The sequence below is a fragment of the Mobula birostris genome, chromosome 6 (genome assembly GCF_030028105.1).
Source record: "Mobula birostris isolate sMobBir1 chromosome 6, sMobBir1.hap1, whole genome shotgun sequence".
NCBI lineage: Eukaryota > Metazoa > Chordata > Chondrichthyes > Myliobatiformes > Myliobatidae > Mobula > Mobula birostris.
In genome coordinates this window covers 134,222,223-134,248,166 of record NC_092375.1, presented here as the reverse complement: position 1 = coordinate 134,248,166, position 25,944 = coordinate 134,222,223, and the positions used below count along the sequence as shown (strand labels likewise).

The 25,944-nt window shown below is 40.7% G+C and overlaps 1 protein-coding gene across 1 annotated transcript in view; it reads right to left on the bottom strand.

The window, feature by feature from the left end:
• Window positions 1-10,072: 10,072 nt before the first annotated feature.
• The window catches only part of slx9 (SLX9 ribosome biogenesis factor), a 118,741-nt gene continuing 102,869 nt past the window's right edge, over window positions 10,073-25,944 (bottom strand). The window contains exons 5-6 of the mRNA XM_072261373.1: window positions 15,636-15,704; window positions 10,073-10,471 (exon numbers count right to left, since the gene is read on the bottom strand). Of these exons, the coding sequence (XP_072117474.1) occupies window positions 10,354-10,471; window positions 15,636-15,704 (187 nt within the window). The 3' untranslated portion in view covers window positions 10,073-10,353. The remainder of the gene's footprint in view (window positions 10,472-15,635; window positions 15,705-25,944) is intronic.

Here is a 25,944-nt window from a genome sequence, read left to right as displayed (position 1 = left end):
GGCAGAGGGGGTGGTATTGCTCCATTGGTTAAAAAAATTCAAATTGTTAGAGAGAGGCGACGCAGGGTTGCAAGGTGTTGAATCATTGTGGATAGAGCTAAGGAACCGCAAAGATAAAAAAGACCCTGATAGGAGTTAGATACAGACCCCTAAACAGTATTAAGGACATGGTCTCAACAATTACAAAGGAAATGGAAAATGGATACCAAAAAGGCAATGTTACAATAGTCATGAGCGATTTCAATATGCAGGTAGATTGGGAAAATTAGGTTGGTGCTGGATTCCAGGAGGGGGAATTTCTAGAATGCCTATGTGATGGCTTTTTAGAGCGGCTTGTGGTTAAGCCCACTTGGGGATCAACTATTCTGGATTGGGTGTAGTGCAATTATCCTGAATTGATTAGAGAGCTTAAGGTAAAAGAACCCTTTGGGGAAGTAATCATACTATGATCGAATTCACCCTGAATTTTGAGAAGGAGAAGCTATTACAGTGAATAAAGGGAATTATAGAGCCTTGAGAGAGGAGCTGCCCAGAATTGATTGGAAAAGAGCCCTGGCAAGGACGATGGCAGAGCAGCAATGGCTGGAATTGCTGGAAGCAATTCAGAAGGAACTGGGTATATACATCCCAAAGAGGAAGTAGTATTGTAAAGGCAAGATGACACAACTATGGCTAACAAGAGAAGTCAAAGCCAACGTAAAAATCAAAGAAAGGGCATTTAATAGAGCAAAAATTAATGGGAAGTTAGAGGATTGGGAAGCTTAAAAACACCAACAGAAGGCAACTAAAAAGTCATTAAAGTAAAGATGCAATACAAAAGTAAGCAAGCCAATAGTTTTAAAGAGGATACCAAAAGTTTCTGCAGACACATAAAGTGTAAAAGAGAGGAGACTGTGGATATTGTAGCACTGGAAACAATGCTGGAGAAGTAATGAGGGACAAGAAAATGGTGGACGAACTGAATAAGTAGTTTGCATCAGTCTTCACTGTGGAAGACACTAGGAGTATGGTGGAAGTTCCAGCTGACAGTGGTCATAAAATGAGTGAAGTTACCATTACTCGGGAGAAAGTTCTTGGGAAACTGCAAGGTAGATATGTCACCTCAACCAGATGGTATATACTCCAGGGTTCTGAAAGAGGTGGCTGAAGAGATTGTGGAGGCAATTAGATTATAAAATGGTTCTGATAGACTGTAAAATTGCAAATGTCACTCCACTCTTCAAGAAGGGAGAGAGGCAGAAGAAAGGAAATTATAGGCCAGTTAGTCTGACCTCAGTGGTTGGGAAGGTGTTGGAGTTGATTGTTAAGGATGTGGTTTTGGGGTACTTGGAGATACATGATAAAATAGGCCGTAGTCAGCATGGTTTTCTCAAGGGAAAATCTTGCCTGACAAATCTGTTGGAATTCTTTGAAGAAATAATAAGGATCGACAAAGGAGAATGAATTGATCTTGTGTACTTGGATTTTCAGAAGGCCTTTAACAAAGTGCCACACATGAGGCTGCTTAACAAGGTACGAGCCCATGGTATTTCAGGAAAGATTCTAGCATGGATAAAGCAGTGGCCAATTGGCTGGAGGCAAAGAATGGGAATAAATGGAGCCTTTTCTGGTTTGCTACCAGTGCCTACTGGTGTTCCACAGGGGTCCATGTTGGGACCAGTTCTTTTTATGTGATATTTTAAACAATTTGGATAACAGAATTGATGGCTTTGTTGCAAAGTTTGCAGACAACACAAAGATAGGTGGAGGGGCAGGTAGTTTTGAGGAAGTAGAGAGAGTACAGAAAGACTTAGACAGATTTGGAGAATGGGCAAAGAAATGGCAGATGGAATACAACACTGTGAAATGTATGGTCAGACACTTTGGTTGAACAAATGAAAGAGTTGGTTATTTTCTAAATGGAGAGAAAATACAAAAACTGAGGCACAAAGGGACTTGGGTGTGCTGGCCCAGGATTTCCCTAAAGATTAATCTGCAGATTGAGTATGTGGTGAGGAAGGCAAATGCAATGTTAGCATTCTTTTCAAGAGGACTGGAATATAAAAGCAAGGATGTAATGCTGAGACTTTATAAAGCACTGGTGAGGCCTCACTTGGAGTATTGTGAGCAGCTATGGACCCCTTATCTTAGAAAAGATGTGCTGAAACTATAAAGAGTTTGAAGGAGGTCCATGAAAATGATTCCAGGTTTGAATGGCTTGACATATGAAGAGTGTTTGATGGTTCTGGGCCTATATTCACTGGAATACAGTAGAATGAGGAACCTGGTGAAAGGCTTTGAAAGAGTGGATGTGGAGAGGATGTTTCCAATGGTGTCTAAGACCGGAGGACAGAGCACTCAAAATAGAGGGTTGTCCTTTTATAATGGAGATTAGGAGGAATTTCTTTAGCCAGAGAGTGGTGAATCTATGGAATTCGTTGTCACTGTGGCTGTGGAGGCCAAGTCATTAGGCATATTGAAGGTAGAGGCTGATAGATTCTTGATTAGCCAGGAACATATGAAGGGATACAGGGAGAAGGTAGGAGATTGGAGCTGACAGGAAAAATGGATCAGCCATGATGAAATGACAGAGCAGACTCAATAGGCCAAATGGCTTAATTCTGTTCTAAAACCAGTAGTGGAGATTTCACAATCCTTATAAGTACAGGATTCTAAAAACCAACTTGCCTCTGGGTGAATAAAGATCATCCTACTTCTCCCCTGAATGGACAATTCCTTACTTTGAAGCTCTTTAACCCCTAGTCTCAGATATGCCAACTAGGAGAAATAATATCCTTACATTTTCCATGTCACGCCCTACAAAATTTTTCTGTTTCATTGAAATTACATTGGTGTGTATACCAACCCTGAAATCTCTCATCAAACATTCCTTCCTACCCCATATATCAAGGTAGTGAGCCTCTGTTTCATTTCCCTTACTACGTGCAAGCTTCCCTTTTAAAGGGGGACTGGACTTGTACATTAGTCAGTTGTGGTCTTCTGAAGCTCAATGTAATTTTGATGAGTTGTCTTTACACTCAAACTATCTTACAATGAAGGCCAGCATTTTATTTGACTTCCTAATTGCTTTCTATGCCTGCATGTTCAGACACTAGATTACTCAGATCCTTTGGAACACTACATTTGTTCAATAGTTTACATTTAGAACCATAGAACACTACAGCACAGAAAACAGGCCATTTGGCTCTTCTAGTCTGTGCCAAAACTTAATTCCACTAGTCCCGTTGACCTGCACCCAGTCCATAACCCTCCAGACCTCTCCTATCCATGTATCTACCCAATTTATTCTTAAAACTTAAGAGTGAGCTCACATTTACCACATCAGATGGCAGCTCGTTCTACACTCCCACCGCTCCCTGAGTGAAGAAGTTCCCCCTAAATATTTCCCCTTTCACCCTAGAGCCATGTCCTCTCATGTTTATCTCTCCTAATCTAAGTGGAAAGAGCCTACTTGCATTTACTCTGTCTATACCTCTTATAATTTTGTAAACCTCTATCAAATCCCCCCTCATTCATTTACACTCCAAGGAATACAGTCCTAACCTGTTCAATCTTTCCCTGTAACTCAACTCCTGAAGATCCAGCAACATCCTAGTAAATCTTCTCTGCATTCTTTCAATTTACAGATACCCTTCCTATAGTTAGGCGACTAGAAATGTGCACAATACTCCAAATTTGGCCTCACCAATGTCTTATACAACCTCCCCATAACATTCCAACTCCTATACTCAATACTTTGATTTATGAATGCCAGGATGCCAGAAGCCTTCTTTACAACCCTGTCTACCTGTGACGCCACTTTCAGGGAATTATGTATCTGAGCTCCCAGATTTCTTTGTTCCTCTGCACTCCTCAGTGCCCTACCATTTACCGTGTATGTCCTACCTTGATTTGTCCTTCCAAAATGCAACACCTCACATTTGTCTGCATTAAATTCCGTCTGCCATTTTCTGGCCCATTTTTCCAGTTGGTCCAGATACCTCTGCAAGCTTTGAAAGACTTCCTCACTGTCCGCAACACCTCCAATCTTAGTGTCACCAGCAAACTTGCTGATCCAATTTACCACATTATCACCTAGATCATTGATATAGCCAACAAACAACAATGGTCCCAGCACAGATCCCTGAGGCACACCACTAGTCACAGGCCTCCAGTCTGAGAAGCAATCATCCACTACCACTCTCTGTCTTCTCCCACACAGCAAATTTCGAATCCTGTTTACAACCACTCCATGGATACCTAGTGTCTGAACCTTCTGAACTGACCTCCCATGTGGGACCTTGTCAAAGGCCTTACTAAAGTCCATGTAGACAACATCCCCAGCCTTTCCTTCGTCTACTTTCTTGGTAACCTCCTTGAAAAACTCTACAAGATTCGTTAAACATGATCTACCACACACAAGGCCATGCTGACAGTCCTTAATCAGCCCTTGGCTGTCCAAGTACTTGTATATCCCATCTCTCAGAACACCTTCCAATAATTTACCTACTACTGATGTCAGGCTCACCAGCCTATAATTACCTGGTATACTTTTGGAGCTTTTTTTTAAACAACGGAACAACAACATGAGCTAATCCTCCAGCACCGCACCCGTGGCTAAGGACATTTTAAATATTTCTGCCAGGGCCCCTGCAATTTCTACACTAGTCTCCCTCAAGGTCCGAGGAAATACCATGTCAGGCCCGGGGGATTCATCTACCTTTATTCGCTGTAAGGCAGCAAGCACCTCCTCCTCTTTAATCTCTATATGTTCCATGACACTACTGCTTGTTTCCCTTCCTTCCATATATGCTATGCCAGTTTCCTGAGTAAATACTGATGCACAAAAACTGATTAAGATCTTCCCCATCTTGTGAGGCTCCACACATAGATGACCACTCTGATCTTCTAGGGGACAAATTTTGTCCCTTACTATCCTTTTACTCTTAATATACTTGTAGAAACTCTTCGGGTTTACCTTCACATTATCTGCCAAAGCAACTTCATGTCTTCTTTTGCTTTCCTGATTTCCTCCTTTAGTATTTTCTTACATTTTCTATACTCTTCAAGTATCTCATTTGTTCCTTATTGCCTATATCTGCTATACACGTCTCTCTTTTTCTTAACCAGATCACCAATATCCCTTGAAAATCAAGGTTCCCTATGCCTGTCAACTTTGCCTTTAATCCTGGGAGAAACATGCAAACTCTGCACTCTCAAAATTTCGCCTTTGAAGGCCTTCCACTGACTGAACACATCCTTGCCAGAAAACAACTTATCCCAATACACTCTTCCTAGGTCCTTTCTCATTTCTATAAAATTGGCCCTTCTCCAATTTAGAACCTCAACTCGAGGGCCAGACCTATCCTTATTCATAATTAACTTAGAAACTAACAACATTATGGTCACTGGACCCAAAAGGTTCGCCTACACATACTTCTGTCACCTGACCTGTCTGGTTCCCTAATAGGAGATCAAGTATTGCATCCTCTCTCGCAGGTACCTCTATATATTGATTTAGAAAACTTTCCTGAACACATTTGACAAGCTCCGAGCCATCTAGCCCTTTCACAGTGTGGGAGTCCAGTCAATATGTGGAAAGTTAAAATCCCCTATTACAATGTTCTGTTTCTTACATCGGTCTTCCATCTCTCTACAGATTTGCTCCTCCAATTCTCTCTGACTATTGGGCGGTATATAATACAACCCTATTAGTGTGGTCACACCTTTCCCGTTCCTCAGCTCCACCCATATTGCCTCTGTAGACAAGCCCTCCAGGCTATCCTGCCTACGCACAGCTGTGATATTTTCCCTGACTAGTAATGCCACTCCTCCCCCTCTATCACGTCTGGAACAACGGAACCCCGGAACATTAAGCTGCCATTCCTGCCCCTCCTGCAACCAAGTCTCAGTAATAGCAATGTCGTAATCCCACATGCCAATCCACGCCCTAAACTCATCTGCTTTACCTACAATACTCCTTGCATTGAAATAGATGCACCTGGGAACATTTCTATCACGCACAAACCTTTGATCTCTGTCTATACATGCAGCCCTCACATGACCTTTATCCTCCTCCACCTCACTATTTGCTCTAACACTCTGGTTCCCCTCCCCCTGCAAATCTAGTTTAACCCCCCTGGAGCAGCACTAGCAAATCTACCTGAAAGGATGTTAGTCCTCCTCCGGATCAGGTGCAAACTGTTCTGTTGGAACAGGTCCCACCTTCCCTGGAATAAAGCCCAATTGCCCAGAAACTTGAAGCCCTCCCTCCTGCGCCATCTCCTTAGCCACGTATTTAGCTGCATTATCTTCCTATTTCTAGCCTCACTTGCACGTGGCACAGGTAGCAATCCTGGAAGTCCTGTCCTTTAAATTTGCACCTAACTCCCTAAACTCTTTGCAGGACCTCCTCCTCGTTCCTATCCACGTCATTGGTCCCTATATGGACCACAACATCTGGCTGCTCACCCTCCTTCCTGAGAATACCAAGAACTCTATCTGAGATATTGCAGACTCTGGCACCAGGGAGGCAATAGACCATCTGAGATTCTCGATCTCTCCCACAGAATCTCTTATCTGTCCCCCTAACTATCGAATCCCCTATCACTACTGCTCTCCTCTTTTCCCTCCTTCCTTTCTGAGCTGAGTGACCAGTCTCGGTGCCAGAGACACAACCACTACAACTTGTCTCTTGTAGGTCATTCCCACCAACAGTATCCAAAACGGTTTACTTATTGTTGATGGGAACGGCCACGGGGGTGTTCTACTCTTTCTGTCTATTCCCCTTCCCTCTCCTGACAGTCACCCAGCTACCTGCCTCCTGACTTTTAAGGGTGACTGTCTCCCTGAAACTCCTGTGTATTTCTGCCTCTGCCTCATGAATGATCTGAAGTTCATCCAGCTCCAGTTCCCTAACTCAATGCAGCTGGATGCACTTTTACAGGTGTAGTCATCAGGGACAATTGTGCTGCCCCTGACTTCCCACATACTACATACGGAGCACTCGACTGCCCTAACTGCTGCCTCCATTACCTACTCCTAAGCTAATTAAATTAATTAAAGGAACTTACCTTGCCTTACCTCACTGGGAGCAAGCTCGTTCTCAGCCTCTCGAGCCAAAGCCTCAAAGCTCCACTCCTACTCTGAGCTACTCACACACTGGCCACTCCTCTTCAGTTACCCCTCCTTTTATTTGTCCCTGCCAATTATCTCAAGTGCTCACTCCCTTTAATCAACACTCTGCTTAACCCTTCAGTTGCCCTCCGTGCTCCTTTTAAAGCACGCTCACCTCAGCTGCTTCCCAGTACTCAGTGCTCTCCTGAGCCCCTTGCTCCTCTTCCTGCTGCCACAGTCCCGCGATCACACTGACAATAACACATTCATAACTTTTCAACCAAACTGGATGACCTCACATTTTCCCACATTATATCCCATCAGCTATGTCTCACCATTTGCTTAGCCTATCTATATCCCTTTAAAGTACCTCTGCATCTTCCTTACAACTGCCACTGTATCATCAGGAAACTTGGATATGTTACACTTGATTCCCTCATAAAATTATTGATACTGAGTGCAAACTACTGAAGACCCAGGATCAACTCCAATAAAGAGAAGGATTTTGCTAAGTGATTGAGTTCAGTAAAAAGTACAGCAAGTCTGATGGTCTTTGCTTTTCGAGTAAATAAGAGAAATCATCAAACAAGGGCCATTTAAAACTTAAGGTATACTTTGATAATTATGAGATTGTATTGAGATATGTCTAAATACAGCAAACACGAGGCAGCATGTCAAAAGTTTCACAACACAGAGATACAAAACAAATTTACAAATGGAAGATAAATCTATCAGAAAAATTATGATGACGGACACTAAAAGCCTAGAGGAACGCTTCAGGTGAGAGTAGCTTCTGATTTAAACTTGCATTAAGAGTAGCCTGGGAGGAGTTCAACTATGTCATAGGCAAGCAGCGGGGTGACATTCTTCTGTCACTATAATCAGCATCAATTCCGAATATTTCCACATTTTGCATCCTCCAGTTGGTGACCTTACTCTGCATCTTTTGGACCTGGAGATTTCGTTGCTTTTTTTGCAAAAAGCAAAGAATTATTCCACTCTGAAAGAAACACATCAGCCACACATACACACAGAGAAAAAATAAACTGAGGGTATTTAAGAAACCAGTGTGAAATACCAGTTTACAATTTTCTTACAAATAAAAAAATACTGTTGTTCATTTAATTCACACGCAAATAATTGAGAATTGAATTGATAACATTAGATAACTTCATAATTTCACTAATTAGTTAACAGATGAGTGAGGCATATTGCATATTTGCATATTCCCTCCAGTGAATGCTGGTCTTGAAAGGTCACATTCAATCTAATTTTGCTGCATTGTACTGCAGATACATTTTGTGTTCTTGCAATTCTCACTGTTTTTTACAAGTGTTGTTCAACAGGTAGGAGAACTGACTGATCAGGCAAGGGAGGGCATAAGGAGGTTTCCTTACTTATGTTCGATGAGACTGCATAACTCATAAGATTTGGGATTGAGAGAATATCCTCAGGTCTACAAGTGCCAATTCCCCTCCCCACCTTTATTTCATCACCTCTCCTGTTGCTAAACAAGACAATCCAAAAATTGTTAAGGAAAGTCTAATGCACTGTTTCCAAGTTACAAGCTTGTCCATACCATGGTTCCAATAACCTATAGAACAACTCTTTCACTTTAGACACCATTTCAGATGCTAATGATATTTTGTATGGTTGATTTAGTGCCAAGGTCAAAGCAAGATAATCTGCCCAGTTTACTTGATTGTGAGATTTGACAAAATTGACCACTTGCTACATCATGAGCAGTTGAGAATATGAGCAGTTGAGAATCAACCATACTGCTAAAGTTCTGGTTAGGCAATAAATCTTTCCTGAATGAACCAGGTCAGATTTTACAAAAATCTTCTGAGAGCAGCCAGATTTACTCACATTATTTAAACTTACTTTCTGTAGTCAAGTTGTCTAAGCAAAGTTGGTCCAGGCTCTAGAACTATTGAAGATAGTAATACTGTACATTCTTCTCACATAACACTAGTAATTTGGGAAAATGAAGACATAATCTTTTTCTACATCTACAACTTGGTATCATTTTAAGCTAAATTGCCAATTGTGGTATCAGATTGGCTGTCCATCTCACTACAAACATACATCGTTTTTTAAACTTTGTGTTATCTTTAATTATGATTAATTCTAAAAGGACATGGGAGAAGTGTGATTGAGCAATTCATTCAGATTGACATCGGGTGGAATAAGTTACAATTATCTGGATGTCTCTTTTTACATTAAGCTCTCAATCTGGCATTTGATTTCATCCAACTACAACACCAGATAGCATAATTAAATGTATTGTTTCAACCGAACATGCATTCAAACACAAGAACTTGCTTACTACAATAATAAACATGGTGAAATGGGAAACTCTATAGGTTTAGCAATAGATATACTTCTACCATTGCCACCTTTTCTTTCCCTCTGTAGCGAATATCTCCAAGCTAAGAATAATTGACAATATGCTCTTAGAGATTAGTGATGGACATCAGTATGGTGATAGATTATAACCAACCCAACTTGTTCATTTAGTACTTAATAACTGTGTTCGGAAAATTTCTGAGTGAATCATGAGCCATAAATTTGCCACAAAAACAAGTTTCCCAAAATACAAATTCATGAAAATAAACCTGATTCTGAACTATCATTACATTAAGTTCAGTTGTTAACTAAACCATTAATCATTAACATTCTAACTTTCATTAACTCAGTTCCAGACATGATTCTGGATGCAAACCTTAGAAGAAATTGAGACACTTGGGATCTTGAAATAGAACTTCCAAGTACTGCAGTGTTTAAACTACATAGTGGCACTTAACAAAATAGCCAAAGCTATATATTAATGCTCAATTCATGGGCAGATTTTATTTATTGGACAAGTTCAAAGAAAAATAAACAACCACTGCAAGTTTTCAGTACCACAAAGAAAATCATGAGCATGTGCAAAAAGAATCAGAAGCTAACTAAAAATTGGAAATCAAACAAAGAGTTCTGGTTTTCAACCAACCTTTATTATATGTATTATAATATATGTACAAAACATTTTCTAACATACTAAAATAAAAGTTCTTGCATTGCACATACTAACATTTATCTTACTTCCTGTTTGTCTAAGAAAACATGGGCACTGAGAAAAATAAAGTCTGAAATATTATCATTCAGCAACAATATTTTTAAACAAGACCTGACAAACACAGTCAGCTTATGAATTATTCCATGGTGTCCTAATCACTTAAACGTCCACTGGCAAAAGTCAAGCATTTCTGATCTTCAGATTTCATCTTCTTGCCTTATTCTCTTTCGAAGATGTTCACTGACTGCTGCCAGAGGGTCTGCCTTAAATGCAGGGTTCTCAATGGTAACTTTGAACCTAGCCACTTCTTCCTCTCTAGAACATAAAAATGCAGTGTTAGAATCTACATCAAAGGGAGTTTATAGAATGGTCACCATAATTCCCCACCCAATACCAGCCCCTCCCCAATACCACCCAATACCAGTCCCTCCCCAACCACAAGCTACATATTTCAACCTAAAACTGGAAAATATTTCTATAATTAAAGCCATTGGTAAAAGAATTCAAGGTAAAATGAGAAATCAGTTTTTCACCCAGCAGGCAGGTGGGGTCTGGAACTTGCTGCCTGGAAGTATGGTAGTGATAGCAACCCAACTTGGATTCAAAACGTGTCTAGGTGTGCTGTGACCTGGAGGTCTATAGATCAAGGGCTGGAAGATGGGATTAGACTACGTAGCTCTCTGTCAACAACACAGTCCTCCTTGTTCCATTAATTTTCAATGATTCTATAATGATAATAACCATTTCTGTAATTCTGTCCACCAGCTATTCTGTTATCCTCAGGTCACAATATACATTTAATCAGCTGGCAGTCTTTTGACAAATAAAACTTTCTATGCAAGTTTATGTACAATGTAAGTGTCCAAATAAATGTATTTATATATTTGTATAGCATCAGTATATTAGTTATATAAAGTAAAAACAATGGTTTTGAGTTACTCAAATTGGTAATTATTAACTTGCAGCCTACTGGCAGCAGATCTACACTAATGTATACATTATCAGCTATTTCAACTGATGCCAGCCAGCACAATCAGCACCAGGCAGACAAAAGTACAATGAACTCATTACGTAATGTCTAGTTCCATTAATATGTGTAACTGAGAGTGCTCAGTTAATGATCCAGGAAGCAGTAAAGCAGAGGAAATTCCTGTGTCAACAACTGCCCTGCAGGAACTCAAAGCCAGTTTCTCAGAAAATTGAAGATCCAGCGCACTAAATGAATGACAATTTGGAAGCAAGGTGTGAAAATTTGCTGTTATCAGATATACCAATCCAAATATCCCATCTTTTATCCCTTGTTATTGGGGCACAATCTACACAACCTTGAAAAGGCACCAATACAAGCACCAGAATTCCATCAAGATTTCTTGGAGCCATTGATTACTATAGGATGCTGCCAATTTTTGTTACAAACACTTGTGTTATGATAACAGTTAATGGAATAATTTAGGCAACAGCTCAGATATCAGATTACACAATTTAATCAGACCTGATACCCAAAACTATTAAAAGCACCAACTAGGAAACCTGCCTGTATAATCTCAATGGAGAGGAAACTGCTCAATAAAATTATTTCTTTTTTTAATCAATCTCAAGAAGAAAGATGACTGAAAAAATAAGTCACTTGATTTATTTTTGCAGAAAAATATGGAAAGATTCGCATTGATACAGCACTTTTCATGATTTTAGGAATTATTCAATATTATATTTTTGGTTTACAGTACTGTCTAAGGCACAAAGTAGAGCAATTAATTTGCACACTAGAGTCAAAATAGGATAATAAAAAAAATGACTAAACAAATCTGTTGGTGTTATTGACTTAAGGACAGATGTTGTTAAGGCACAGCTCTTTTTCCAAACCGGGTGATACTTTCATCCTTGAACCACAGGGTTTCAGCTGAACATCTCATCAGAATGATTATGCCTTTAGCAATGCTCAGAAATGTATTGATATGGCAGTATAATCTGTATGCTCAAATCTCCGGTGTGAATTTACACACTAGACCTCTTTACTCAGACCCACAGAGATAAAGCTGGCATTTTCAGAACATAATTGAATGAATGATTAAAATGTAGACCACGGATACATCTGAAAATTACCTACTGAAGAAGAAAGCTAAGTTGTTGGATGTCACCAGCTGGATTGAGAAATGGCTTAACAGCACAAGACTAGTGGTCACAATTACTGTAAATCAGCAGCTGAGTTGAAGAGAATGTGATGGAGCACTATTAATTAATGAAGACATTTATTCAGATTCAATTAATCATAGCGGTCAAACAACCTCGGGAATGAAAAGAGTCAATACAATTGTAATGGCTGAAGAATTTCTGATTGAGAACTTATGAAAGCCAAGATATAATACTCTGAAGTATTTCTAACCCATCATAATAAAAAGGCCCACGAGGTAGGATTTGATGCTGGATCCAGCATGGAACATGAACCAGACCACATGTGTGAAGTAAAAATAAAAGGAACTCACTCAAAGTACTCATAATAAGGAGACAAGCCTGATTTTGAGGTGCTGAGAACAACATATAAAACAATGGAAAACATAAAGGTTTGTTGAATGGAACATAGGAAAGTATGTTTTGTTGTCAGGAAAGAATAAACTAAATGCTTGCAATATTCAATTGAAGAATAAGGATACAAGAGAACAAATGAGGGGAAGGAAAGGTATGTGCATCAAGTAGACCATGGTGCACTGCATTACAAGAGAGAATAAGTCGGAGTTAAGAAAGAAGTCAAAGGCACATTTAGAAATACAAGGAGATATGATATTAAGTAGTCTGGTAATTTAAAACACAGTTGCAATATATTTTAAGGAGTTATAAGAAGGCAAAATGGTTGGGATGAGTGGGTAATTAACAGATACACAAGACACTTGGGAGATGGCAGAAAATTTAAATCAGTTATGCAGCTTGTAGGAGCCTCTGCCTCGCAATGCCAGAAACCTGGATTCAATCCTGGCCTCAAATGATATCTGTGTGGAGTTTGCATGTTCTCCCTGTGTCGATGTGAGTTTTCTCCAAGTGGTCTGGTTTCCTCCAACATCCTAGAGATGCACGGGGAAGTTGGATAATTAGTCACTGAAAATAGATCGATTGTGAGGCAGCATGGCAGAATCAGGGAGGAAGCTAATGTGAATGTGTGATTAATGTCCAGTTGGTATAAATAGATAGTTGATGGTCAGCATGAACTCCATGGACAAACATCCAATTTTCATGCTGTACCTCTCTATGGCCAAATTCGTTTCACTTCAGTGTTTATTTTAGAGCAAGAGGTTGACATGACATTGGATGATGGAATGATTAACACAATGAATGCACAAACAAGAGGATATATTACATACTGAGACCCTCTGTTGGTTGCAGTCGGCCATGGATATTGCGTCCTAGCTGTCTATGACATACATACGCTAGGGCAGTACAATATGGAGAGTAAACTGTTGCCTGTTCAGAAGACTCCCCTTCTCCACACAGCTGATAAATCCAAAGGAACGGCAAAGACCAATACAGTTTGGCACCAGCAGGAGTTGCCAGTCAGCATTGAACTCAGCATAGACTTACCTTAAGGACTCCAGCTCTGGATTTTTCCTTGGGGTTTACTCTCAAATCCTTGCCCATGAGTAGATACAGCTGGACTTGGGTATCAGAGGCTATTTGAGATGCATGCCATTGGGAGCATTTGATATGTAGTGGGAGCTTATCCCCACTACCTCCCCCAGCTATGCCAACCTTAAAGGAACCTACATATTATATTACCTAACTTAAAAAGAATAGAACTTTTCCAGATTTCCCATATTTTTAAAGAATCAGAACAATAGATAGCAGAAGCATTGCTATATGCAGTATATTTTAATAAAATATCATGAAAAAATGAGGTGGATTGGCAGATAACTACTGTAATGACTAGATTTAAATAGGGGAATGTGACCTGAGAATGAAACATTGTCTTGTTCAACATTGGTGGTAAATGATGACATATATATTCTTTGATAATAAATTTACTTTGAACTTGGAACTTTGGATCAGTTGAAATGGCAAGCAGCATGTTGCTCCTGATTACCACCCCCCCCCCCCCACCGATGCTCTACAATAAACCACTGTAATCTTCTACAAGCCTTGCAACTCTCAGGCTTGAAAAGCATAAACACAAGAGATTCTGCAGATGTTGAAAATCCAGAGGGCCACACACAAAATGCTGTGTATGAGAGGAACTCAACAGGACAGGCAGCATCTACGGAGAGGAATAAACAGTTGACATTTTGGGCCAAGACACTGCAAAAGGACTCATCAGGTTAAAAAGCATTCCTGCTGAGCAAGCAGCAGGTCAAACCAAACTAATTTCATCGATTCATTTGAATGGCATCAAACACAGTGGTGCCATTCAAATCTATAGATGAAATTAGTTTCAACACTGGTCAATAATTGGAATGAAAACACCAATGCCCAGGTTCAGAAAGTAGTGGATACAGCACAGTCTATCACAGGCAAAGCCCTCTCCACCATTAAGTACATTTACAGAGAGTGCTGCTACAAGAAAGCACCAAAGACCTTCACCATCCAGGCTACGTCCTCTTCTTGCTATTATCATCAGGCAGGAGGTACAGAAGCCTTTGGTCCTACACCACCAGGTTTAAGAAGATATTATCCTGCAAGCATCAGGCTCATGAACTAGCATAGGTAACTTCACGCACAACTCTGCTTACAGACTCACTTTCAAGGACTCTTTACAACTCATGTTCTCACTATTATTTTTATTGGCACAATTTGTTTTCTTTTGTCCTTTGGTTGTTTGTCAATCTTTGTCTCTTTATGTATTTTTTTGGCAAAATTCTATTGTATCCTGTAAATGGATGCAAGAAAATGAATCACAAGGTAGTATATGGTAACATATATGTACTTTAATAATAAATTTAATTTGAACTTTGAACGATTTAAATTTTTAATCATTTATATTTTCCATTTTTTTAAAACTTGCACAAGTAAATTTCAATGCTTGTCAAAGTCAGAGGAATTGAAGCTGTCAAACTGGCACTGGGAATAAGGGTCCCACTGGAAGACTGGTCCAGGAGAGATACTTAAGTGAAATGGGACAGATGAGAAGTAAATGGACAACTGAAAATGTGTTTCATTATTTGGTCATTTAGTACATTGCATTTAGATAATCTTGTTAGGGTCAAATTGGCAGTGATTTTTTTTTCACTTTTGGCGAACAGTATTTTATAATGTTCACAGTGGTCTGATTTTACAGTCCACAAACAGTGAACTTTCATGAAAGTGATTATCCTTCACAATTACTGCCTTAATTATGTTACAAGTGTTTTATAAATGCCATTAATTTTATGTAACTCAACACAAATCCTTAGAAGATTTAATTTTCTCTCTTTGAAGGATTTAACCAAAACCTTTCTGAAATGTACAGGTAACAGTTGAACCTCCTCGATTTTTAATGTCTTCGAACAAGAGCACTTACATTAATTTCCGTTTTTGAGCTTGCTTCATCCGACTGTATTGTATTCTTTCAGGTTTCTTCTTTGCATTGCTACAAAATAAAAAATTGTTTAGCATTCTATGCAGCTTATAACTTAATTGAAACTATACAGATTGAGAGCAGGGATAGGCTACAGAACTCCTCAGACCTGCTCTGCCATCATGCAATCCAAATCAAACATCCGCTCTAGGTAACTTTTCAATTCCTTGCTTATCAAGAATCGATCAACCTAAAATAACATTCCAAAACTTTCCTTCTGAGAACTCGGAGGGAGAGTTTCTAAAACTCAAATCTCAGAGCATAAATTTTACCTCCTCTCTGCCTTAAATGAGTGACCACTTATTTTCAAACAGTGACCAAGTTTTAACCTCCTGTTGAAGAATAAACATCTTCTTCACATCCACTCTGTCAAGATTCCCCAAGAACTTGCAAGTTTCAATCAGGTTTCCCTGCTCTTCAGAATTGCAGCAGATGCAAGTCTAACCTGATTTGTCCAGCTATTGATGTAGAAAAGCGGATCTGAGCCACTTCTAATACTTTAACACCCTTCCTTGGATAGAGTGATCAATACCTTCAAGAATACCAGGCAAAGCTTATTAGACAGAATTAGAGCACATGATATTAAGGGTAATGTACTGGCAAAGACTACGGCTCGGTTAACATACAGGTTTGGGAAACTATAACTATTGGAGTGTTACAGAAATTGTCACTATAGCTCCAAATGTTCAATTTCTACATCAATAATTTGGAAGAGGAAGTAAAGTGCAACATATCCAATTTTACTTATGATGCAAAGATGATTAGCAGTGTGAGTTATGAGAAAGAGTTAGAAAGACCTCAAGGGATACAGGCAATGTGAAATGTGAAGTCTTCCACTCTGGTAGGGGAAAAGAATTACATTTTATTTATTTATTATATTGTTTTTCTTTCAGAATCCAAGTGTCCTCATAGATGAGGACTCATTGTTGACATACAGGTACAGCAATAAATTAGTAAGGCAAATATTAGAGTGGCCTTCAGTGCAAGATGAAATGAATATAAGAGTAAGGATGTCTGACTGCAATTATACACATATTCATGAGACACAACTGGAAAACAATGTACAGGTTGGATCTTTCTACTTAAGGAAGGACATACTTTCAGTAGAGGGGATGCAGGTAATATTTACAAGATTGATTCCTGGGATGAAACTGTCCAAAGAAAGAGTAAGCAAGCAGGTCTCATACTTTCTACAGAAAAATAAGAGATGATTCCATTAAAACATTAATTTTGATGAAGATTAATAGAAATACCTAGGGATAAAACCTCTCCTGATAGCATGTCTGAAACAGCATTGGCCCTTCAGCACCAAGAATAGGAAAGAAATTTTTTTGCCTGGAGGACGTGAAACCTAGAGTAAAGATTACACAATATGGAAATAGATTCTTCGGCCTACCAAATCTGGGTTAATCCCATTCACAATAATCACAGTTCTTCCAAAAATTTGCCTCAAACCCCTCAAGATTTTACCACACACCTACATAAAGGGATGAATTAAAGCGACTAATTAATCCACTACTCAGCTTGACTTTGGAATACGAGGAAAATCAGAACAGCTGGAAAAAATCCAGATGGTCACAAGGAGAACATGCAAACTCTGCAAGGTCACTGGAGATGCATCCTATCCAGCTGTGGAGGTTTACTGTATATTACAGGAAGAGATCAACATATTTTTGGGTTCTATGAAAATCAAGGAACCTGGAGATAATAAAGGAAAACAATGCTGTGGTAAATGATTAACCATGACTTTAGTAAAAGGCCCACTTCTACTTTGATTCCTTTTCTTCTTATGAAAAAGAATGTTATTTTTAAAATATGTCTTGATGGAGATGAAGTCAGCTGTATTTCCTTTCAAATTTAAATTTCCCGCTAAATTCAACACTGGACAGTAAAACCTCAGAAAACCATTTACCTTTTGTAACGCCCTGGTAAAGGTTTCACTGCTAACAGTGTTTGGGTTATTGTTAGAAATAAGGGTGATTGGGAATGTGGACATTTCAATCAGGAGAGAAGGCTGGGGGAGTTTTTTTTTCTTGCCTGACATCGGTGGGACTCTTGGTCTTTGTTCGGCAGGAGATGACGCTGGAGAAAACTGGTTGTAGGATTCGCTCTGGAGGGAACTGTGATTCGATGGAGCCAAGGTGCGGGAGTCTATTGGGTATTGGTGAATATGACTGTTGTAAAATTTGAGCTTCAACCTGTGCACAATTGACTGTTTAATCATAACAGGCCCTTTTTTACTTTTTTCCTTTCCTCTACTAACTCTTCAATTAAGTTAATATTCATAAATATACTCCTTTTAATTGTATGCAGTGTGCGATCAGTTTTTTCCTGCATTGCGCTGCAACAGGGCAGCAAATCAGACAATATTCACACAAACCAGTGTGGGGGGTGGGGTGAGACATCCCAATCTCACGAATTTGGTGGGACCAGGGTGTGTATACCCTAGATGTACGGGGCCGGTGAAAGGTAGGCTTCTCGGCATTGAGTTGGGAGACTGCCAGCGAAGGCTAACGAGCTATTTCCTGAGATGCCCAGGGAGAAAAGGGGTTTCGTTGTGGAGGCTCATCTGGGATTGAATTTGTTGGAAGCTGTGTGATTGCCCTGAGCATTAATCAAGTGGGTTTGTGTTTAAGCCTATGTTAAACTATTGTCAAGTAAAGTGTTTAAGATACATGGTTATGGACACTGCAGGGATTGAGCGTTGGTGCGAGTCAAAGGGATTACCTGTAGCTAATGCTTGTGTATTGAGTGGAGTGGATATTCATAGCCCAGATGTATTGTTGCTTAAGATTTTAAGTATCATTAAAGCAACAGGAACAGTTTCAATCATGGCGTGAAGGCTAGACAAAATGGTGGGCAAAGATTTCATTTTAGTTTAGATTAGCGCTGACGTAATGGGGCTGTACTATTGGGGCTGTCTGTACTTCCTGAGAAGAGGGGAGTATAGGTAAGGGTGCTGAATTGGAAGCTGAGTTTCGCGTAGCTGGGGGTGCGGAGACTTTAAATGACAAGTTGCTCGTTTGTTCGGATCGAGGGGAAGGAGTGGTCTGATGTGGAAAGTCTAATGAGTCCTCCAGAGAGGGATGAAAACTCTGAGTTGGTATCAGGTCTTACATCCCTGGCGAATAAATAGCGAAGTGCACCAACGGAGAGTCCCAGTTGTCGTAGGCTGAAAATGTTCTCGGGAATAACGCCCACCCCCGAGGAGGAGGAGGAATATGAGACTTAGGCAGAGCAGACCTCTCAAATGCTGGATGAGTGGCAGTGCTCTGATAATGTGAAAAGACAGTGACTGGTAGAGAGTCTGACAGGTCCAGCTGCTGAAGTAGTGAGACCCTTAAAGACAGAGAACCCTTTGGCTACTTCTGCAGGCTACATGAAGATGAGTTATTAACTTCAAACTTTCCGCATTATCACTCAAAGAGTTGAACTGCACGTGTATGTAATGAGAGTGTCCTTGGACCTCCAGGTGGTCCACAGCAGGGCTGATGGATAAGTTCATGGCCTAAGGTAGAAGGAAATAAGTTATACAGCTCTCGTTACATGCACACGCAGGTCAACTGTTTGAGTGAAAATGCAGAAAGTTTGAAGTTAATAACTCATCTCCTTCTATCTTAGGGTACGAACTCATCAATCACCCCGGCTGTGGACCACTTCTGGAGGTCCAAGACGCTGACTTCTACAAAGAAGGGATCCGTATGCTCCATGACCACTGGACTAAGTATGTAAATGTAGGACAAATATAATGAATGTGCTAGGTTTTCTAAAATTGACTCCTTCTACCCTAGGCCATGAACTTATCAATCACCCCTCGTATAAAGTATAAGAGCAGGGATATGATGTTGAGGCTCTATAAGGCACTCGTAAGACCATACTTAGAGTATTGTGTGCAGTTTTGGGCTCTTTATTTTAGAAAGGATATATTGACACTGGAGAGGGTTCAGATAAGATTCACGAGAATGATTCCAGGAATGAAAAGCTTACTGTATGAGGAATGTCTGGCAGCTCTTGGGCTGTATTCCCTGGACGGATCTTACAGAAATATTCCGAATATTAAAAGGCCTGAACAGATTAGATATTGCAATGTTATTTCCCATGGTAGGGGACTCCAGGACAAGAGGGCACGACTTCAAGATTGAAGGACGTCCATTTAGATCAGAGATGCGGAGAAATTACTTTAGTCAGAGGGTGGCAAATCTGTGGAATTTGTTGCCATAAGTGGCTGTGGAGGCCAAGTCACTGGGTGCATTTAAGGCAGAGATAGATAGATTCTTGATTAACCAGGGCATCAAAGGGTATGTGGAGAAGACAGCGGAGTGGGGGTGACTGGAAGAATTAGATCAGTCCATGATTGAATGGCGGAGCAGACTCCCTGGGCAGAATGGCATACTTCTGCACCTATACCTTATGGTCTTTTCTAATTGGAGTTGAGGAACTAGATTCTATACTGGATCACGTCTCCTCCAAACAGGCTTCGGTGTTCCCAGTTGGTTCTGCCTGAGAAGTATCGGAGGATCGTGTTGAAGATACTTCATGATGATTCAAGTCATTTGGGCTTTGACAAGACCTATGGATTATTGGCCAGAGATCAGCTCTACAGGCCTCGAATGAAGCCTGAGGTTGAAGAGTATTGCAAGTTGTGTATTTGATGTATTTGGAGGAAGACGCTGCCTATGAGGGTCACTCCATTATCCCCTTTGCAGAGTGTGGGGCCACTTGATCCAGCGTGTATGAATTTTCTATCCACAGAGCCTGATTCCAGCAACATGGCGAATGTCTTGGTTATTACGGATCACTACACCAGATATGCTCAAGTCTTCCCTACAAAGGATCAGAGGGCATCTACCATGGCCAAAGTATTTCATACATTATGGTTTCCCCAGACAGATACACAGCGATCAGGGAAGGGATTTCGAGAGTAGGCTCATACATGAGTTACTGGGCAGGCTTGGAGTTGAGAAGTTGACGACTATGCCTTATCAACCTCAGGGTGATCCCCAGCCCAAGAGATTCAACCGGAGATTGCTAGACATGCTCGGAACCGTGGGGATCAGCAAGAACAAATGGAGCCAACATATTGGGCATCTGGTCCACTGCTACAACTGAATACAGAATAAAGCCACCGGATACTCGCCATATTATTTGATGTCTGGGCATGAAGCAAGGTTGCCTGTTGACATCTGTTTTGCAACTGGCGGAGAACATTTATCACAGAAGACTTATCTGAAGTATGTGTCTGATATGAGGAGGGAGTTGCAAATGGCATATGAACTAGCAGAGGTCTCTGCAACCAAGCAGAATCCAGAAAATAAGAGGAGGTATGATCAAAAGGTTAGGTCCTCCCAGCTGATGCCTGAAGACAGAGCGCTCATAAAGAATTTGGGGGTACCAGGGAAGATTAAGTTGGCTGACCATTGGGTGGCTACACCTTACATGGTGGAGAGTCAGATGCCAAATGTGCCAGTTTTCCCGGGTGAAACCAGTGGATGGGAGTGGACCTGTCAAGATTCTCCATTGGAACCACCTTCTACCTCTGGGACAAGAGGTACGTGTTGACCCATAGCCTGACATGGACCATACACCTAGTAAGAAGACTGCGATGATCTGGGAGAACAGAGAGACAAGCAGCTGAAAGGTCTGGAAGGGAACTAACCACTGAATGTGGTACGGACTCAGAGGATGAGGAAATGTGGGTGTGGTATATGCTACCCTTTGCAAACTCCCCAATAATGGATGAAGAGATTCCCAAACAACCCATACCAATGCGGAGGAAAGGTGGGGGACCAGCAGTGGGTAGACAGGTTTGTGGCTGGACAACGATGGGAGACTGGGCTCTAAAGTGACTGGGCGCGAAGCCGATCTTAGTCAAGGGACGAGAGGACCTGAGTTGTTGGAAGGCATGAGTAATGGACAGGGAGAGGCTTCTCCATGTAGACAGGAAAGATCCCAGGGAGTGTCTGAAACTGAAGAAATAGATGATGGGGTAAGGAGGTCTCAGAGAGTCAGGAAACCACTAGATAGGCTAGCCTATGTTGCACTGGGGGAACAGACTGTTGCGCCTATTCCCCTAGTGAGATACATCACTACCATTTACAAATGCCTTGGAGGTTCTATGATCACAAAATTCCTTCGAACACTATTATTAATGAGGGGATGATAAATTATTTCAAAGTCATGAGCACATGACTATTTTGGTGGGGGGGGTGGAGAATATAACACCCTGGTAAAGGTTTCACTGCCAATAGTGTTTGGGTTATTGTTAGAGATAAGGGGTGCTGAGGAGTGTGGGTCATCCAATCAGGAGAGAAGGCTGAGGGAGCGGGGTTTTTTTTTGCCTGACACCAGTGAGTGTCCTGGTCTTTGTTTGGTGGGAGATGAAGAGAGAAGATGCTGGAGAGTACTGGTTGTAGGATTTGATCTGGAGAGACTATGATTCGGTAGTGCCAAGGTGCGGGAGTCTATTGGGTATCGGTGAATATGACCTTTTGAAAGATTTGAGCTCCATCCTGTACACATTTGACTGTTTAATTATAACAGGCCCTTTTTGTTTCTTTTTCTTTTCTCTACCAACTCTTTAGTTAAGTTAATATTCATAAATTTACTTCTCTTAATTGTATGCCATAAGCAATCTGTTATTTCCTGCGATGAGCTGTAACAGGAATCACACAGCATTCACACAAAACAAGGCTTGGGTGGGCGAGACATCCCAATCTCATGGATTTGGTGGGACCAGAGTGTGTACACCCTAGTCATATGTGGCTGGTGAATGGTGGTTTCACTTAGAAAATGTTTTAGTTCATTTTACCAACACCATTATCAAGTAACTATCTAATTTGTTCAATTTTCCTAAACTTCTCACAGAGCCTTGCATATTTTTCAGTTAATCTCAAATCTGCTTCTACTAGCCTTTTAGACAGTATATTCAAGATAATAACTTTGTGAATAACATTTTTCTCATACCACTCTGGTTCTTTTGTCAAATATCTTAAAGCTGTATTAATTACATGCTGCATAGATAACAAAGCTTGAACCTATCCTATTTATGTTGTATTTGTTCCCCCATCCCGTTTGTCTGCCTTTATCATTGCTTTACTCTACCCTTCAAGGGAGAGGATCTAGTTCATCCATATAAACTCCTCATAATCAGTGACATAGAGTGCCAACTCAACTTTCACTTATCACACAGCAATTGATACTTTGAGATTTTTTTTGGGATACACAATAAGAAATGCATAGCTAACCAAATGCACAGCTAGAAATTAAAAACGGATCTGATTGAGTTTCAATGCAGACTGGTGATACTCATCTCTGCATCTAATGTTGCTCTGGTATGGCTTTCCCATTGTTTATCTATTTATATCAGAAAATCGATCTTTTTTTTCACATCATCAGACACCTCAACTTCAAACTGCACTGTTAAATATCCCTTTAGGCCCCCTTGTTCGGCAGAGACCAAGCTGAGTTTCACCATCAATTGTAGGTGTTGGGTCTTTTGAAGAACACCCCCAGCCTGAAAGAACATACCCCACATTATTGAGAGAGGCAAAAAATGAAATTGATGGAGCCTTGAAAAGGATGTTTGTTGTCCTCTCTGAGCCATAGACAAGGTTCCAGAAGACTACCAATTCACTAATGTTGTGCCTTTGTTCAAGAAGGAAATAAGGAATAATCTTGGGAATTATAGACTGGGAAATGCACATCAGTGGCAAGGAAGCTAATGGAGAGGATTCTTAGAGATAGGATTTATAACCGTTTTGGGAAAAAATGGTCAGATTAGGAACAGTCAGCATGGCTTTATACAGGGCAAGTTGTGCCTTACTAACTTTATAGAGGTTTTCAAGAAGGTGATGAAGGGAAAACTGTGGATGTTCTCTTGATCCACGGACCTCGTGCTTAAAGGTATTTATCCATGGCATAAAAAAAGGTTGGGAATCCCTGTTCTAGATGGATTTTCTTAAGACCACTCATTCTACTCTCATCCACAAGATTAAGGAACATGAAACCCAAAGTGGCTTGGCTGTTTAGATTCAGAATTGGTTTGCCCATACAATAGAGAGTAGTGGACAATGGGACTTATTCTGGATGGAGGTCTGTGATGAGTAGTATTCTGCAGAGATCGATATCAGAAACACTGCTATTTGTGATATATATGAATGAACTGAATGAAAATGTAGATGGGTGGTATAGTAAATGTTGATGACATAAAGATGATGGCATTGTGGATGCTGCAGAAGAGTTGTCAAAGACTGGACATAATTTAGTTGCAGATATAGGTATGCAGAAATAGACAATGGAGTTTAATTGTGAGATACTGCACTTCGGGAGATCAAATGTAAAGGAAAAGTTTATTTAATGCCAGAATCCTTAACAGCAATGATGTGCACAGGGACCTTAAGAGCTCCAGACCACAACTCTGAAATTGATCGCACAAGTTGAAACAGTGTTAGAGTGGTATGCTTGCCTTATCAGTGAAGGCATTAAGTTTGAGAGTCAGGAAGTTATCTAATAGCTTTATAAAACTCTGGTTACGCCACATCTGGAATACTGCATTCAGGTCCGGACACCCCATTTTAAAGGACAAATGTGCAGGCTTTGGAAATAGTGCAGAAGAGGTTTATCAAGATGCTGCCAAGAAGAGAGGCATGTGCTATAAAGAGAGGTTGGACAAACTAGTTTTGTTTTTTTTCTGAAGCAGCAGAGGCTGAGGGGACAACTGATAGAAGCTTATAAAATAATGACAGGCAAAGACAGAATAGGCTGAGGTATGTTTTTCCCAGGATTAAAGTGGGCATGCATTTAAGGTGAGATAGGAAAATGGCGGGTGCCTGGAATGTGTTGCTAGGGGTGGTGGTAGGGGCAGATGTTTGAGAGGCTATTAGGCAGATGAATATGTAAAAAAATGGAGGGATATGGACTATATTCACAAAGAAGGAATTAATTCTTTAATTAAATATTATTAGCCTAATTAGTTCAGCATTGCATCATCCTATGTTTGATCAACCTCATAATAGTTTACACAAAAACCAGTAGAAAATTTCTGCTTGATTTCACCACCAGTATATGTTCACAACACTTAAGAAACTTTATTTCTGATCCACTATTCACTAAATAGTATGTTTCTGTATCTCTATAAATTAATATTTTGGAATTTTAAAACATCTTTAGGGAACTGGAGTAGGAGCTGGATGACCTGCGTATCATTCAGGAGAATGAGGAGATTATAGATGGTAGCTACAGGGAGGTAGTTACTCCAAAGGAGCAGAGGACAGGAAAATGGGTTACTGTCAGGTGAGGGAAGAGGAAAGGGCAGTCAGAGCAGGGTTACCCTGTGGCCATTCCCCTCAACAACAAGTATAGCGCATTGGATACTGTTGGGGGGGGAGATGACTTACCTGGGACAAGCTGCAGTAGCCGGATCTCTGGCACTGAGTCTGGCTCTGCAGTGCAGAAGGGAGGGTGGAAAAAGAGGAGAGCAGTAGTGATAGGGGACTCGATAGTTAGAGGTGCAGATAGGAGGTTCTGTGGTCGTGACAGAGAATCCAGGATGGTTTGTTGCCTCCCGGGTGCTAGGGTCAAGAATGTCTCTGATCGCTTACATGACATTCTGAAGTGGGAGGGAGATCAGCCAGATGTCGTGGTGCACATCGGTACCAATGACATAGCAAGGAAGAGTGAGGAGGTCCTGGAGAGTGAGTATAGAGAGCTTGGTAGGAAGTTGAAAAGCAGGACCTCAAGGGTGGTAATCTCAGGATTGCTACCTGGACTACGTGCCAGTGAGGGTAAGAATAGGATGCTCTGGAGGATGAACAAGTGGCTGAGGAACTGGTGTAGGGGGCAGGGTTTCAGGATCATTGGGACCTCTTCTGGGGCAGGTGGGACCTGTACAAGAGAGACGGGTTACACTTGAACTACAGGGGGACCAATATCCTTTCAGGGAGGTTTGTTAGTGCTATTGGGGAGGCTTTAAACTAGATTTGCAGGGGGATGGGAACCAGAGCGCCAGAGCTGACAGTGTGGCTGGGGTGAAAATAAATGATGTTAAAAGTTCAAGCAAATCCGCTAATAGAAAGGTTGTGAGTGGTGGTAAAAATCTTCTGAGGTATATATATTTCAATGCTAGGAGTATTGCGGGGAAGGCAGATGAGTTGAGGGTGTGGATTGACACATGGAATTATGACGTTATAGCAATTAGTGAAACTTGGCTACAGGAGGGGCAGGACTGGCAGCTTAATATTCCAGGGTTCTGATG